Here is an 18,120-nt window from a genome sequence, read left to right on the forward strand (position 1 = left end):
GAGGCGATCGTACGACCTGCCCGTGAGCAATCTCCCAACTCATCTCTGGTATGTACAGGTTAGTTTTTGTTATTATGAGGTTATATTTCATTATTAAACATTGGAAATTGTTAAATAATTCATGCTTACATGACATGATAAGAAAATTATATTGTTGAACTTATAATTATAGAACATGTAAATATGAATGTAATAGATATTTAAAAAATATGAATAGACTCGAATCCTCTTCTTTACTTTTAATGGCTTTCCATCTTCCCGCCTTTTTTTTCCTATAACCCACTACCTCTCAACAATTTTCGATTTATAAGGTATGTACCTTTATTTAGCAGCATACTAGACCGGAAAATGCTAGTGATCTCGTTCTTTCATATACCAATACGTAATTCGACGAATAAACCCACGTGAGATGACAGTGCGAGAAGTGAGCGCTCTCGTTAAAAATACGTAATAAACGCCCTTATCTCTGTCTCCCAACTCATCTCTGGTTAAGATGGCCTGAGTGATTTCTCCAATTCTACATCTAGCAAAAGAAAGATATTTTCCCGTCTTGTGTCAGAATCGGGGTGAGTCGGCGAAAAATAATAGGCCGCCGATATTGTTCTCGTAACAGCCACATTTTTTTCTGTAATCTCAAAAATTTATTTCGTTAAAACATCGTAACTACTCATAAGTTCCGATCTTGAGAGACAAGGGACTGATTAAAGTTAAAAGACGTTAAGCAACTTTTGGTTGTTGGTTTTGCCAGTCAAAGTGAAGTTCATTTGGCTTAGCTAACCTGACCCGACTTATAATGATTCTAGAAACGTGTATCTCAAAGTTTAGTGTTCTAATAGAGAAGCAGATTTTGCATCATAACCTGTTGGTTAATGTTGAAGTGTTTTCATCATTGTTATCTCGCGGTTTATTTGAATTCTTTCACGATACAGTAGAAACAAGCAGTCATTATTTCAAAAAATTGAACACAAGTTTTCATGATTCCGCTTTGATGAAAATGCAGAGCACAATCAAGAATTGATGATGTGTTACGTAGTGAAAACACAATCATGTAACTGGATTACATATTTAACAAAATAATTCAGGATAGATAGTAACATTATTTTTAATGAATGTATTGATTTATTTTAAATTATACGAAACCCTGTCATGTCGTGTATTAACTTCAGTTAATATTGTATGTGCTTAGTCTTGTTATATAACAAATTTATGATAATAATAGACAATTAGTTTAATAAATCATTACATATTTCTAGATACTCTTGGGAAAGGTACAGAATTCGGGTGAATGAATAACAAGGGTTTAGAGACTGGCTAAAAGAATGTAATTATTAGAAACTATGATCCTGACAAAGTTATGAGGCCATTTTACAACTGTATCGATCAATGTGATGATAGTGTTTAACATCCATGTGCAGACATGGTTGACAAGAGTAAGAGTATTCGAGTGGTAAGTGATACCAATAGAAATAGCTACTTTTATTTTCTGCAAAAGAATTGTTTTGTATGCAATGATTACATTCATAAAGTCAGTTGATTATGCATTAAGTATTAAATGTTGCTTATTATGCTTTTGTTATTTTAAACATAATTTTAAATATGACCAGTGCTACTGATCTTATGTTACAATATATTTGACAATGCATAATTATTATTTGTTGATATTCATAGGGCCTCAAATATTGAAATTATTTTTGCACGTGTTTGGTTTTAGATACACTTATTTTATTTTTAGTTTTGATGTTAAATGTAGTGTCAGTTGAAATAAATCTTGAGATTTATCACAATGGCGATTGGCAGCATTATCTGTGGAGCTAATGCTCCAAAAATGAAGCGAAAGAAAGCAAAGGTATACATTTTTTTCAGTTTAATTATATTTTATTTTTCACATTTTCAAGACATTTTATTGGTATCTTAACTTGGTACATGAGTCATTCCTTTTTGACATTGCTTATTTGGTACAACATTTAATGACGTAGTTTATCAGATTGTAAATCTCTATTAGTTTTAAGTGCATATTTAATATTTCATTGACTGTTATATTCCAGACAACAGCACGTAGTTGGATTGAAGCAACTTTTCAGAAAAGAGAGTGCTCCAAATTTATTCCAAGTGCTAAGGATGAACATAGGTAAGTACTTTGCATATTGTTCGGTTTAAACCTATGGCAATAACCTTGGTACTTTCTTAGTTTAGTTTAAAATAACTTTTAACAATGTTATTGGTATTCCCAAGACTCAATTTCAACATTAAAAATCTATAATTTCTGTGAACTCACATAAACCTACTTTGATATAATGACGTTCTTCTTTTTGTTTATTAGAAAATCTTTAATTTATCCAATTATATGAGGAACAAAGTTTTAAGGACCGTCATCACATTATAAACTAATCTCCTGTTAATATAACATTGAATAAATCTCGGAAACTGCTCACAACCAGCTTATACACCAGCTGAGTGGATCCTGGATTGTCATCAACCTGCATCCGATAATCCCTATCAGTTCATCCATCAGTTTTTTTTATTTACTTCTCTTTATTTCATTGCATTTTTAGGTTTGCAGTGGTACAGGGTGATAAGAGTGCTGAATACGACGTTATCACCACCTCAAGGTGAGACTGTGTTGTGCTGTGCTTTATGTTGTCATCTGTTTATTAATTCACTTCACCCTTCATTGCATATATTGTCTTGTGTTGATTAAAAATGAACACAAGATAAAACGTAATAAAATAGTAAATAAATTTTCTTTTTCTAACAGTAGCCATTTAAAGTAAAAATCAAGATACATGTGACGATCTGTTTTAACCTTACACCTTTTGTTGGGTTATGACAAAAGGAAATACAGTCGATATACATCAGAGATCTAATATCATTGAGTGAAACAACGCTATATACTACCAATTTAAATTATCAGCTTGGTTTCGTTATAATTATCATTTTTTATTGAATATCAGATCGGTGAAATGCATTTTAAAGTGTGAACCTTCAGACCTGGAATTTTATAAATGACGTGCGCTTAAAAAATGCATGTTGAGGTAATACAAGACCCACGCTATGAAAGTGTGATTAAAAATTGTGATTCATTTGATATATAGTTTGTATTTGCTTATCATGGTCCGTTTGTCCTCTAATTGTCCTTTAAACGACAAACCCTGTAGCCCCAATGTGTAAAATTAATAGTTACGTATTTTAGTACATAGTTCCTTACATTTAATAGTTCCAGTTTCTACAGTATTTCTCAGGAGATTTAGTATTTATCATTTTTAAAACTTTGAACCTTTTATTTTTACATACAGCTCGATTTGGTGAAAATTGCTTTTGAACATTAAATGTAGTGTGAAGTAGTAATAAAAGAACTCCCACAAAAGGTATGATTCTCTCTAGTAATTACAGTATATCAAGTAAACTAATAAAACTGGACTAGCATAGACTTTTTAAGATATTTGCATTACGACTGTAACTTCATTCGATACTTAATGTAACTTATTTTGTTTAATTGCAGATGTTGCTGTGGTCACTCCTTTACACACCATTGTGGAACCGGAGCTGATGTACAAAGTTATTCCACCCTTATAAACAAAGAAGAGGAACGAGAACAATGGACACCCGGAAAGAATACACGTCCATTCCCAACAGATGCATACGGTACAATAGAATTTCAAGGTGGACCTCATCCAACAAAAGCACAGGTGAATCTGCATGCTAAATGAATATATTATTAAAAGTACCTTTTTTCCATATTTAATTTAAAATTATGATGGTGTAAATAATATAATACGTATATATGATTTCTTTACACAGTATGTGAGAATGGCACACGATACCCGACCTGAACCGATCGTTCAGCTTTTATGTCGAGAATGGAATTTGGGGCTACCGAAACTATTGATTACAGTCCATGGAGGCCGTTCGAATTTCGAGCTTCAACCAACTTTAAAAAAGGTGCTAAGAAAGGGTTTGTTAAAGGCTGCTAAGACGACAGGTGCTTGGATATTTACTGGAGGAACGAATACAGGTTAGTTTTAAGTGTACATCTATAAATTTGAGATTACGTCATATTTCGAAATATTAAAGGTAGAACGAGTATTATAGCATAAATATATAGAATGTGCATAAATAGTCACATATTGTTAAAGGTGTTACCCGACAAGTTGGAGATGCTTTGTTATTGGAACGATCTTATCGACAGGGTCGGGTTATTAGTATCGGAATAGCACCTTGGGGAATTTTGGAAAAAAGTCATGAATTAATAGGTCGTGGCCGAGATATTCCTTATGATTCTATTTCATCTCCATGGTAAGAATGATGCATAATGTAATTTATTAGTTTTCGAGCAAATGAATTTATGTTCATGATGCCTAATGAGCATACATTAAAATTTTGTTTACAGGTCGAAGTATGCGGTTTTAAATAATCGACATGCTTACTTCTTATTAGTTGACAACGGCACAGGAGGTCGTTATGGTGCTGAGATAGTTTTACGTAGAAAACTAGAGAAATATATATCAAATTTGAAGTTACAGCCATGTAAGAATTTTTATATTATTTACATGCTTATCGATAACTAAACTGTAGTAGATGGTAGCTTTAACTGGACACTTCTTATGAACATCGCATTTAAAGCGTTCACCACCAAAGCACTTCTTCGTTATTGGATGCTTCTTGATATTAATGATTGCGTCGACGTCGTTTCTTTTATAGATACACATAGCAGTATTCCTGTTGTGGCGTTAGTTATTGAGGGCGGGACAAATACAATTCGATCTGTACTAGAATATGTCACAGATGATCCTCCTGTTCCGGTGGTCGTATGCGATGGCTCAGGGCGTGCGGCTGATCTTATTGCCTTTATGCATAAGTAATGTTTCCATCAACTACATTTCTGCGTTTGCTTGTAAATTCTATCCACTATTAGCTTTATTTTTTTGGCTTGGGATGGTATCGGAGTTGAAAATTTACCCAGCTCCTTTCGTGCACATTCTATCACCGAACTCTCCTGGGTTATTAACTTTACGAATAATTTGATACCAACTTCAACGTATCAATATATTTAACATAAATATTTTTTATCTGTGTTTGTCATATTACAAAATTCATTTTCTCATAATTATTTGTAAATTTACATGGTCTGATATTGCATCCTAGTTGCATATAAGTTGTCATTATTTACTGTAAGTTATATACAAATTATGTAATTAGCATTATTATTTATATAGATATGCATCGGAAGACGAAAGTGAGAACGTTGAAGGCGAGGGACCACTAGAAAGTATGCGAGACCATTTATTAGGAACAATTCAGAGAACATTCAAAGTTTCTCCGGAACAAGCCAACCAGTTGTATTCCGAGTTACTGCAATGCACTCGCAACAAAAATCTGGTAGTTACTGCAGTAGGCGCAGGATTGTTTAATCCGCTATGGGTGTTGATTTATCAATAATGTAGTTTCATTTTTAAATTGCAGATAACAGTGTTTAGGATAACCCAAGACCGGCCACAAGAGCTCGACCAAACTATATTAACAGCTTTATTTAAGTCGCAGCAATTGTCAGCTGCCGAACAATTGTCATTAGCTTTGATATGGAATAGAGTAGATATTGCACGTAGCGAAATATTTGTATATGGGCAGAAGTGGCCTCCTGGTGCACTGGAACAGGCAATGATGCAAGCCCTACAACACGATAGGATTGATTTTGTGAAGCTTTTACTGGAAAACGGTGTTTCCATGCGAAAGTTCCTGTCGATACCTCGCCTGGAAGAATTATACAATACAGTAGGTTGATGATCTATTCTGAAAATTAATTTTGATGAATTTAATGATCGAGGGCCACATGGAGTGTACCCAGTAGCGATACATAGTACCACATATTTGTAACGTTGCATTTTCTTAATGACGTTCTTGTGAAAATTTTTCAGAAAGATGGACCGACGAATACGCTGGGATATATTCTTCGTGATGTAAGACCACACATTCCCCGAGGTTATATGTACACCCTGCATGATATCGGATTAGTTATTAATAAACTCATGGGTGGAGCATATCGAGCACAATACACGCGTAGGAAATTTCGCGTGATTTATGCAAAAGTAATGAAGAGATCCGGTGGTCATCAACATCAACATCGTAACAGTAGTACAGCTAGTTTTGCTAGTCGTTGCTATTCCAGTGTCAGTGGTAAACCTGATAATCTGACAATGAGTTTATTGGCTGAAACACTGCCAGCTAACAGAGACACGCCAATATTTGATTATCCGTTCAACGAATTACTTATTTGGGCCGTACTGACTAAACGACAACAAATGGCTCTTCTTATGTGGCAACACGGAGAAGAAGCATTAGCAAAGGCTCTAGTCGCTTTGAAATTGTACAAAGCTATGGCTCACGAAGCTGCCGAAGATGATCTTGAAACTGAAGTTTATGACGAGTTACGCGGTTACGGCAAAGAGTTCGAAAATATCTGTAAGTAATCCTGGAAGAGTCTCAAAATGTCGAATTCAGTGTATGCTGTCGATACTGCGATACAGTTAATTACCTTTTAGCGTTGGAATTGCTGGACTTCTGCTATCGCCAGGACGATGATCAAACTCAACAGCTACTAACTTCTGAACTTCAGAACTGGTCAGGTCAAACGTGTCTTTCGCTCGCGGTGACGGCTAATCATCGGCCCCTTTTGGCACATCCATGTAGTCAGATCATTCTAGCAGATCTTTGGATGGGTGGTCTCCGAACTCGCAAAAATACTAATTTGAAGGTAACGATTTGTTTCCTAAAATAGACTACATATTTCTGAGATCTACAATTGTAAGATATTCGTCAATTTCAGGTAATCTTAGGTCTGCTTTGCCCTGCATACATTACGAGGCTCGAGTTTAAAAGTCGCGAGGAACTGCAGCTTATGCCTCAGACTCAAGAAGAGCATCTCATTGCATTAGAGGACGAAAACGAAGAAAGTGATTCGGAACAAACTCTTGCAGAGGGACCGGATGCTGAGGTAACGTTTCATTTTTAACTATTAAAAAAATTCGGAATATAATACCGCTGAAAGTAAACAAGAAAAGTCGTGTAAATTATATTTAACATAACGGTGGACTTGGCTGTATATTTATGCATTAACCTTCTGTTCTCACTATTATTTACTTAACACTATTCTGTGATAACGTAACAAGGTGATATGAAAATGGCGTTCATACGAAATACACATTTACCACGTTCTATAAAAATCTCAGACGCACCAATTTATAATGTTAGTGATTACAAACGTAAGAGAACCATTTCTACAATTTCACTTAACTGCATGTAGTTTATGGGACGTTAACTTACAGCCTTGTAAATATCAGGACAGTTTAAACAGTATCATCAATTTAGACTATCCGGGCACGCGTGTTGATTATTTTTTTAGAAACGTCCGCCCAGGAGCCTGAGTGTTCGCAACAAATCCAGCACTCAACAAAGCGGCAAGGTATATTCTCTCTGGCCTGATTGAAACAATTCTATTGGCTTTCATGGAACCCCTCTTTTTGTACAATTCTAAACTATTTCGTGCTTTTCTGTCATTACTCTTTGTATCGTCAATCTGTCGGTCCCCTACTATTTCAAGACGAAAGACTGCAATATGTCCAGAAATGTGTGCTCCAACTCCATTCAATGAATTTAAAATTACCCTGATATATATGATATACATGCCTTTGACATAAATACCCTGTCACAGATTGTTTTGTTCTTTTCGTAATTCCTTTATTACGTATAAAATGCAGAACACTGAATTTTATCCTAACACTCTACGATCGTTTGCATAATTTATATTACTATCACGGATTTCTTATTTAATGCTAATTGTATTGTTTTTTGTTATTTCTATCAATATTAATCCAGCATGCTTCATTGGGTCTTGTTTTGGGATGATCGTTCATTCGTTTACTTCGGGAAAAATATTGTTAAATATATTTTCACTGTTTATTTTCTGGCATCTTATTCGTTACCTTATCATTTTTGATGATAGTAAATATGAATAAAATATACCCGCTGTTACGATGTATAAACATTAAGTAATGGCACAGTTTACCATTGCCAATCACCGTTTGCACAAGCCCAGCCTTTTTTTAACTTTTAATCACTTTAGATATTTAGAGATTAGAAAGAGTCGTCTCTATAATGTTTATGCAGAATAGCGTTTATATATCGACACGCTATTTGGTTTGCCTTCAAAGACCTCCTAACATCTTTTTTATTTGTTCCGAAGCTCATGTCCCTGTCTTTAAATGTATTACAAATGTCCCATTATCCTGGCAGCTGATTTTTCGAACCCTTACCATCATAACGTGTGTTCCCGTTTTGCTCCAGGCTCTAATTACCAGTGAGCACAAAACTGTCGTAAAGGAATCAATTGTTCAAGAAAATGGAAAAGTATTAACGGATTACGACGATACCAATCATCGTATCTACAGTTCATTACCTGAATATTACGATAACAAGGCCAACCGACAGTTGCGATTCAAAAAGAAATTATATGAATTTTACACCGCTCCGATTACAAAGTTTTGGGGAAATGCCGTGAGTACGAATGCGAAATTTCCTTTGATTTGAAATTAATCCAGTCTGAAATTTTAACAAACCTTCCTAAAATTACTGCTTTAATAAAATTAGCAATTAATTCCTTGCGTATTTCAGATTGCGTACATAATATTTCTAGTCTTTTTCTCCTACTCGATTCTTGTGCGGATGGGAGAGAGTCCAGGCTGGCCGGAAATTTATGCAATTATGTACGTATGTACACTTGGCTGTGAAAAAGTGCGGGAGATCGCTATATCGGAACCAGCAACCCTATCGCACAAATTCAGTGTATGGGCGTGGAACATGTGGAATCCTTGCGACGCCGCTGCAATAATATTTTTCCATATAGGTCTTGCTTTGAGGCTAAGGCATTCGACATTCGACGTAGGTCGCGTTATTTACTGCGTCGATTGCATTTATTGGTACTTAAGGATTCTTAATATTCTTGGGGTCAATAAGTACTTCGGTAAGTGTGAAAGGAATCTCGATAAATAGTCAAATAAAGAATCCACTGATCATGGATTTATAATTATTTTCTTCACGTTTTATTTTAGGTCCATTGGTCACTATGATGGGAAAGATGGTGAAGAATATGATATACTTCGTGGTCCTCCTCTTGGTCGTGCTGATGAGTTTCGGCGTCGCGCGGCAAGCTCTTCTCAATCCAAATGCAGAACCAAAATGGCGCATCGTCAGAGACGTAGGTATTATTAACAAATAATTTTTAAGACAGGCTGATACGTTCTGGTAACGTTGGTTCTTTTTGCAGATTTTTATGGAGCCTTATTTCATGCTGTATGGTGAGGTATACGCGGACAATATCGATCCTGACTGCGGAGATGAGCCAGGAATGATTCCCTGCTATCCGGGTCGTTGGATCACTCCAGCCGCCATGTCTATTTATCTCCTGGTCGCAAACATTTTGTTGATCAACCTTTTGATCGCGGTGTTTAACAACATCTTCATTGAAGTTAACGCCGTAGCGCATCAAGTCTGGATGTTTCAGCGATTTACTGTCGTCATGGAGTACGAGCAGAAGCCAGTTCTACCTCCACCTCTTATTATAGTATGCCATCTTTATTTAGTAGTAAAATATTTGTTGCGATACGTGACGCAGGGTGAGATGCGCTCCGGTGAGACCTGCGACAACGGTTTGAAGCTGTTCCTCGAAGCCGAAGACATGGAGCGTTTGTACGACTTTGAAGAGGAATGCGTCGAAGAGTATTTCCGCGAACAGGAACTCAAGCTACAAATGTCGACGGACGAGAGAGTCAAGGTGACCACGGAACGGGTTGAAAACATGTACCAAAAGATTGAGGACATCGAGAAGAAGGAGAGTAACCAGAACGCGTCCCTTCAGGTAATTATGATTTAATCGAGACATCTTAGTTTTGTTACTTGAAATGCGCTATTCCATGTGCACACACACATACATTAACCATTCGTGTATTTTCCAAATCGACTAGGCTGTCGACATGCGGATTCGTAAACTGGAGGACTTGAACGAGCAAACTCTGGCCCACCTGGGTGTCATCCATCGATTCATGGCAACGCACACTCCCAACGAGAACTTTCCAACTCTTGACATCGAGATGCCGCCTCGTCGGGTATCCGAGCGTTCGGAAGCGCCTTCCGAGGCAGATTCGCACCCTCAATTTACCAGCACCCAGCTCCGGCGACGGAGACTGTTACGATCTTTAACTGACGCGACGTTTCTGAACGCACCTCTCGACGACGACCAGAAGTCCAAGCGAATCGACTTGCAGACATCTCGAGAGAACCTCAGCGAGAACGACTCATCGGAGAACGGGAACGATCACGACGTACAGGAGGGCTACAAGACGTCGACGAGTCACGAGAGTCAAGGAAGCAAATGCGCCGGCGATGTCGAAGAAGCTGCCGAAAAGGAGAATCTCGCCGAAGATACCAGCGATGCGCCCGTGTCCGATGCGAGGCAAGACTCCACCGAACGCACGACCCGGCAGAACAGTCGGACTCGTTCGGAATCCGAGGACGCGGTTCTACTTTCGGTTCCTGGCGTGCAACGAGGAGTCACTTGGGCCGAGCCTAGATACGCCGTTATTCCTTCTTCCGCGACTTCTGCAGGGGCGAGTGCCAGGTCGGTGCTTTTAGCAATGCGCGCGGAATACACCAGCATCACCGACGAGTTGGAGAGCTTTTGCGGACTCCTCAGTCCACCCAGGACCCCGCCAGTGTCACCACCTCCGAGACGAGGTAGACACGTGTTCAACATGTCCAACCCCGAGATGGCCCTGCACATGGAGAACGAGCATTTGCGAGACGCCGAGGAGTGCGATTATCAACAAATGGAGGATCTAATTCAGAGGCGCTATCTAAACGACGAGTCGCCGGAAACTGCCGATGAAATGAGTGGAACTCCTTTCTACATAGCCAGCGAACATCGCACGCTACGGCGCGTTGGGGCGATCGACGAAGATTCCAGAAGACCACCTCCCACCATCAGCGTCACCAGAGAGATCGAACAGACGCTGTCTCGACCCCCTGCGATTCGAGACTCCAACGAGGAAGACCCGAATGACAAGGATTTGTCCACGGCACCGGCTCCTGCTTCGGAAACTATGTGTTGATTCGATCGACGACTTCTATTTTTATTTGTCTAACTAGTGTTAATTCATAGATGGCGAGCACGTCGCCGGTATCGGCACCTCTGCGCTGTGCATGTACAGTGGCGGACATGAATGCTGTCTCCCCGCACCCTAGCGGTATCTTGTCCGCAAGGGAGGCATTTATGTCTGTCAATGTACTTCGACATATCTAGCCTAAACATGGAATTGGAAATCGAGTGTTTGCGAGACGCCAAGGAACGCGACGCCGGTTTTTGGTAGATACAGCGATGTTACTTGAAACTATACGTTGATGTAATCAACGAATTATATTTTTTTAAAGATTTTACGCCGAGGGCTTGGAAACTTGCATGATTTCCTCAGTTAAAAGTGCACATTAGTTGGGTCTGCAGTTTTGGACGGAACGGTTACGTTGATTCGCATCACGAATTTTGAAATTGTTTCAAGGTATACTACCGCGATTGCTTAACGGGAGAACGGAAACCATGCGAAGGCTCGACATCATGACGTGGATGACAACGATCAATGAATTTAATGAAATCGAATCCCAGTTTTTTATATGATTGGGATTAACTTTATCAGTTGTATCAATATGTAAAACGACGAAAGTTGTCTCTCACGTAGTATCTACACATCACTAGAAAAGATTCTCCGATTAATCGATGATTAATCAATGAATTAAGGCACAAAGAATAGTGGAAATGCAACAGCCCCCTTCTATACGTCTCACTTTTAGAATTGATTGTAAACCTTTACAATGGGTTTTGGAAGCTTACTTACAGCTTTTGTATCCACCTCGTGCGACTAATTGAGATCGTTCTTTGTGCAATTTTGTAGAATCTCGCAGCGGTAGACTAGTTATTAGATGGAATTATATATTTGACCATGTAGAGCGAGGACGAATACCGTGAAACTGCCCTGTACGCGATTTGAAAACCTTTTCTAAATGGCGCGCACACTCATTAGTGTCTTCCTGCGAGAACTGCTTTTAAAACTCTAATGTAAGTAATTGTCGTACCCAAATGCTTGCACGACGTCGTCACCTACTATCTGAAATTTAGCTCTTTTTTTTAATCACCTCTTTCATTTACGTTTTCACTAAAAGCTGTCCAAATCTGCGTCATACGCGCGCTAGGACTTCATTTATTTATAACCGATGGCGGGGCACATCGAATTTTTAGATTACACTTAAACTTGGGCTATGAATATAACTTAATAAGTGATTTCTTCACACCGAATCGAAGGAGTATTGTTTAAGTCCCATTTGCCGTTCATTCATCGTTGAGCGGTTTCTCATTCGGCCACTCTATTAACGAATAGGCGAGGTATATAAAATATTTTCCGCTCGATTCTAAGCTGAGGAATGCGGCACGAGAAGGTATTTTCAATAAAACAAAGCGTGGCGAGAGAAATAATATCTAGAAGCGTATCGACCGTGTTCTGGGAAAAACATTTTCCGATGGATCTCGTCCTAAGATCTCGGACCAATTGCACATTACAGGCATATCACCTGAACGTTATCGATATCCACTTAGCTTTGTAGTACAAGATTAATTGTAAATTCTGTTACAAGTACAGAAGCGTTTCGGGTAGCTATTGATTTTAGAAGCACGAGATGTCCGAGTGCTTAAATTTGATCTATTTCCGCGGAGAAAGAACATTCGTTGAATGGCTTTCGAGGGGCTTGTAACAAATTTAAGTAGCACCGTGTATAACAATGTCTCCTTGTTAACGCACATTTTACGTGCATACGTTACTATTCGTAATTAGCGTACGGCAAGGTATTTTTAGAACCTTTTAGAATTATCGAATTTCAGTCTGAGCAATTGCACATTCTATAGTGCGGAGTACGGATCTCTTCTTGGCACTTAATTGTAGAATAGATCCCTTCGAAATATTTGCCACCGAGAATTTTTCCTATATAATTTTTAAGAAAATCGGAGATCGGACGGAAAAGAAGAAGAAAAAAAAACTGTTTCTAATAAGTTTAGTACTTTTCTGTCGGTTTCTATGGGATGGTTTCGGCGACGAAATTTATCCCTTCGAAGAACTCTTCGGAAAATGGATGGTAGTCATCCGGAATTAAACGCGTCTTTTCTTTACGCATCGGCCAAGTAAGAAAGAATCGATTAGTAAATTAGTTTTCGAATCAAGTGATGCTGACCAAACTTGACTATCATACATTATCCATATGGTGTTCGTACTAGGGAAACTCTGACAAAGCCTTAATGTCAGATTGATTTCAGAACTTACCACTGCTGTTAACGTACTGACTCTTTGATGTGTAATCTTTTAACACTACAAAATTGGCAGGAATTCGGTAAATCCGTTTTGCCAATCATTTTCGATTAAGGCTGCTTGTCTTTAAGCGGTCAACAATCCACATTTTACAGAAACATTTTACGAATGGCCGATGACTTTGACGATATTTTATGGACAGTGGAGATATTATTTATTAGTTTTCCCTTTTCTCACCGTATTTTACGTTTCTCTATATACCGTCTCGAACTGTTTTAATATTCTTTACCAACTCATGATTTTTTCATCAGTTTTATAAACTTTGTGAGCCCCTTCCTGCAAAGTTATTAGGAATCTCATTGGAACATTCTGAGAATGTTGCGTATCATGTGGCATCTATGATGGCTATTGGAATAATTTCTGTAGGAGATAATAAACAATTATTTACACCTCGTGAACGACCACGCCGATTTGCTTTTACCTGCATTTTTGTGCAGCACTGTCGGCGTGGGTCGGTACACACGTTGAAAATTTACCTAGCTCTGTATTGTTTAACAATTGTGTTTTATATAGAAATGTAGCTGTAGGAAGAATCAAAAGTACCATTTATCTGAAATCAGAGAAGTGTTGTTGCGAGTACTTCGTTTTACTTGTGACGGCACTGTCTTTCTGACTTACACTTTACTTCCGAATCATTGTTTGAATGTCGTTATATTCATGAAAGCCGTTTTTAAGACCATTTACAATGTTTATACATACGAAACGGTTTACTGCCTAACTTACTGAGCCGCACATTTGGAGACAAGTCCATCACGAAAAATATGCGACATTAATGGATAGAGATTTTGAAACGCTATTAAAGTGCAGCTGATTTTTTTAACGAATTTGTTGGAAACTTTATTTACAATCGGTTTCCACGGACGGTTTTGAGCGGAGAACTCACGTATTCTATATTGTATATCAAGTTGAATCATTTTCACTTTTTTTTTTTTTTTTTTTCTATCGAATGTTTCTAATCTAAAGGGTTTCTTACACATTTTTCGAAATCGATGAAAACCACACCTTGCTGAAGTTAAATCGATTCGAACGTGCTTGGCATTTCTGCCTGTAAAACGTATACAACTAGATTTTAGCTTGATATATATATACACATTAAAGTTACACGATATAAATCATATCACTTACACGTAGGAGCAATTTTAATAGCTTCGAGCTTTTCGTGAATTTCTTCGCGTGCAAAGCGCTTAAGTACGCACTCCAAGTTTTTTGCTCAAAAATACCTTTTCCGTGCATGAATGAGACACCGACTGAATTTTATAATAGCCGTTAATAACATCTATGCTACAATGTACATATTTATAAATATAATGTATTTATATAAGGAATACATAGCGATCGAGACTTACAATGATCGCCTAGGAATTCTTCTGTGAAAATTGACTAATGTAACGTCAAAATTTCCAAATTATTCGCACAGTCCAATTGGGGCTGGAAATATTATAAAAAATAAATGAGTTGCAATGCGAGGAATGAATTCCAGAGATTTACGAGTGTTTTCGAGGGATCGGTGACTATATCGTTAGTTTAGTTCAGCGTTAAGTGGAGAATAAGAGAAGAGCACCAAAGAAAATGATAAAATTGTACGTTTTGCTTCGTGTAGGCGAACATTTAATTATGTAATTTATGTGCAATCGGGGAAAGCTCCTTGGGGAGGTTTTTAGGTATAGGACAGCGTTTTCGATAATGAGAAAGTTAATTTTCACAAAGGGATTCCGTGGAAGGGACTCGAAAGTATTAATCAATTTCACGGAGATACTCGTGTCAGATTTTAATTAGATTGTCCAATGTATGTTGGACTGTAATAGCGTTCTGCATGTTTCGGGGTACATATGTCCCTTTAATTGACTTTCGGGTCCCCTTAATTTTTCAATACATGTAACATGAACTAGCAACAGCCAGTCGTGCTTCTTCCAACAATCAATTAAACGGCCTACACAAGCGTCGCGTTATTATACATGTATATACGCGAAGCGCTTACTTCTTAATTAAAGGAAATTACTTTTAAGTACCTCATTTTTCTCATCTCACGTACCTAGTCACGCATGTTGTTCCGATATGACCGTGATGAGAATAATGATTGTTCCCTTACGCGAATGATTAATTTTCTTGCGTAGACATAATTTGTACATAAACGAAAATCCGTTCAGGTCACCCAAGAGATTGCTCTCCGGTGGAAGTGCAGAATAATCACGTTATTTAAGGAACGGCGAAAGACGTAAATGCCTCTCGATGAAAAGACACCGTGCGACTTGTGATGACAAAAGAACAATATTGTCCTGTGGAGTAGAATGTTCCTTCGCGTTTGAAATGTATATTTTATTATTGTATAACGTTTTACATGATATTTCGGATTCTGGCGTGTAATTATGTATGTATCGTCGAAGGCTGGAACCTTCCGTGAAAATTGTTTCTATTCACCGAAATATCGCCGAGGGCAGTCTTTGAACCGATCGTGTGCGAGTGAGATTACATCAAATCTTTAAAAATAATACAATAATAAACTACTACGTGTTCACGAGGATATTGCCGGAAGATAAAGAGTTTACCAGCGTTTCTGGGGAGCGTGTTACGAAAATAATATTCTAAAGTGATTGTTCTGAAACTCGATTACGAGGTCGTGAAACAGCTAATACTTTACGAAGGTACCTGCATAGAATCAGTCTATTCTCTGAATGCTTATTGGATGTATCCGTAGTTTTCATTCCCATTGCCGATAGAGACTTTAATGGAAAAAAAAAAAGAAGAAGAAAATGATACGATGCTATCTTTGACGAGGGATATAAAATATTTTGTTTTCCAGGCGCAATTTTGGATAAGGAGAAGCGTTAATACGTCTTTGATCTTCGTGTTCTCAGGTCCTTGTAAATTATTTTCGTGCCGATTTTAATTTGATATTTAATGCCCGATATTACTTTTAGACCTTAACCATTCAAAATTGTTGGACCGATGGAAATATGAGCGAATGGGCTAATATGGGGAACTACTTCATCCATTAAATATCCAGGATTATTCATGCATAGAAATTTATCTACACTGTCGTTGAGCGGTTGTTATTAAGCACCATTGTTACTAAGCACCCCGCTACGGAAATTATCCCATATTCTAAATGTAATTTTTAGAACCCGTTTTCTGCTAAATTATACATATAATTATGTCCAGGCAGTAGTACCATTCTTGCCTTACTCGTTGATTTCAGGATCACTTATCAAATTGTTTTTACCGCAGATTTTAACCGGTCACGTTTAAAGATGACATTTCATTTCCTCGTATACGTTGATGCTATTGTCCACCGATGTATCCTGTTACGTTGCCATTGTACTTGTAAAGGATGAATCCTGATATATAAAAGCAACACCAATCTTCGAGAGATATTTTAAAATGGTACGAAAGTTGACTATTTAATAATAAGTACCGTTAGCGATAGCTAAATATAGAGCGTCTAACGAATATTCCAAGATTCCTGCATTTGCACCAAGAAAAACAGTCGATGATTCGATGCGTTGTGCGCGAATACTAATTCCGTAAGACGACCAGCACTTTTCGGCATTTCTTAATATTGCGATCCGTCTGCGCTCGGTATTTGAATATTTCAATGAATTTCTTTTCGGTATCTTCAGAGAATGTTGAAAGGTACCGCGCACAACTATGCGGCAATTCTGTGGAATATCCTGTTGGAGAATTAGGATTAAATCCGATATGTCCAGCAAAAGGCCGTGTAAAGACGCCGTTAAATATATCATTAATTGAAATGCACCGCTTACATTAACGCATGCTATATCCTACACGACTTCCTGTAGGTCTGTCGAAATAGACTAAGAAATTCATTATTCCTTCGGTTAGCATTTTTCGTCGCATTCGGTTATGTAAGGCGGGGCGCATTCGCTGTGCTTCGTTCCAAAGGAATACATTGGATATGGTTTTCCCAGTGTGGGTTTATACTTAGGCCCAGGACCATCGCAAGTCGCGCCTGTTTGGTACTTTCTGGCGATAGTAAATTTAGGAGCTCTTGGTTTTATCACATTTATGTCGTACATCAGAGGTCCTGGTCCCCCCTTGCATTTTCCGTCGTTCAGTTTTACACCTCTGAAAATTAAATGAAATTATTTATCAAGTCCTTTCGATTGCGAATTGCGTCCTGCGTCGATCGATATCGCTTACATAGTAAATGCAGGTCCATTTAAAGTCGACTTGAGAGGATATGGTCCTGGTGTTCCGCAGTCGCTTCTGTATGGGGTTCTGGACCCAAATGTGAAAGCAGGACCTCGATGTAAATCTTTTACGAGGTACGGCCCAGGTCCACATGGAATCTCTAAAATTGTCCATGTACTCAGAACCTTTGAGCCGATTTTTCTGTACATTGTACCGGTACATCGATACTTACTGTCAATTCTCACTGCTTGGCCGATGGTGAAAGCAGGCGAATTGTATGGCAATTTTACTAAATATTTTGGCCCGGGTCCATCACATCTTCCACTTGTTACGAGTTTACCTCCGATCGTATAGGCAGGATTGCGAAATTTGGACGCGCAATGATCCTTGTAGCCCGTGAGGGTGCGAAGTACATATTTAGGGCCTGGACCTGAAGAAAAAAACCCTCGGTACATTATTAAAACTCGGGAGGGAACGAATTTGACATTCGATTACCTTTATGGCCACAAGAGAATGCTTT

The 18,120-nt window shown here is 38.1% G+C and overlaps 2 protein-coding genes across 10 annotated transcripts; one reads left to right on the forward strand and one right to left on the reverse strand.

The window, feature by feature from the left end:
* Window positions 1-465: 465 nt before the first annotated feature.
* On the forward strand, window positions 466-17,200 carry LOC105699812 (transient receptor potential cation channel trpm). 8 transcript variants are annotated; one of them, XM_012425134.2, is made up of 21 exons: window positions 466-566; window positions 1,254-1,447; window positions 1,733-1,846; window positions 2,046-2,128; window positions 2,553-2,609; window positions 3,500-3,686; window positions 3,799-4,012; window positions 4,134-4,293; window positions 4,388-4,524; window positions 4,699-4,855; window positions 5,214-5,376; window positions 5,461-5,769; window positions 5,913-6,456; window positions 6,537-6,748; window positions 6,821-6,988; window positions 7,397-7,456; window positions 8,338-8,547; window positions 8,665-9,013; window positions 9,102-9,247; window positions 9,317-9,907; window positions 10,014-17,200. In XM_012425134.2, exons 3-21 carry the CDS (start codon window positions 1,784-1,786, stop codon window positions 11,154-11,156), a joined length of 4,953 nt encoding a protein of 1,650 aa, XP_012280557.1. In that variant the 5' UTR covers window positions 466-566; window positions 1,254-1,447; window positions 1,733-1,783; the 3' UTR covers window positions 11,157-17,200. The 8 variants fall into 8 exon arrangements, with proteins under 8 accessions (XP_012280557.1, XP_012280559.1, XP_012280565.1 ...); XM_012425136.2 differs by having other exon boundaries at window positions 1,751-1,846; XM_012425137.2 differs by lacking the exon at window positions 466-566 and adding an exon at window positions 1,050-1,174.
* On the reverse strand, window positions 15,771-18,081 carry LOC105699814 (outer dense fiber protein 3). 2 transcript variants are annotated; one of them, XM_023433850.1, is made up of 3 exons: window positions 17,833-18,081; window positions 17,610-17,760; window positions 15,771-17,534 (listed from the first exon to the last, which is right to left on the reverse strand). In XM_023433850.1, exons 1-3 carry the CDS (start codon window positions 18,053-18,055, stop codon window positions 17,288-17,290), a joined length of 621 nt encoding a protein of 206 aa, XP_023289618.1. In that variant the 5' UTR covers window positions 18,056-18,081; the 3' UTR covers window positions 15,771-17,287. The 2 variants fall into 2 exon arrangements, with proteins under 2 accessions (XP_023289618.1, XP_023289617.1); XM_023433849.1 differs by having other exon boundaries at window positions 17,610-18,081.
* Between the last annotated feature and the right edge of the window lie 39 nt (window positions 18,082-18,120).

Source organism: Orussus abietinus, unplaced genomic scaffold (assembly GCF_000612105.2).
Source record: "Orussus abietinus isolate OABI.00-Male unplaced genomic scaffold, Oabi_2.0 scaffold19, whole genome shotgun sequence".
NCBI classification, from domain to species: Eukaryota; Metazoa; Arthropoda; class Insecta; order Hymenoptera; family Orussidae; genus Orussus; species Orussus abietinus.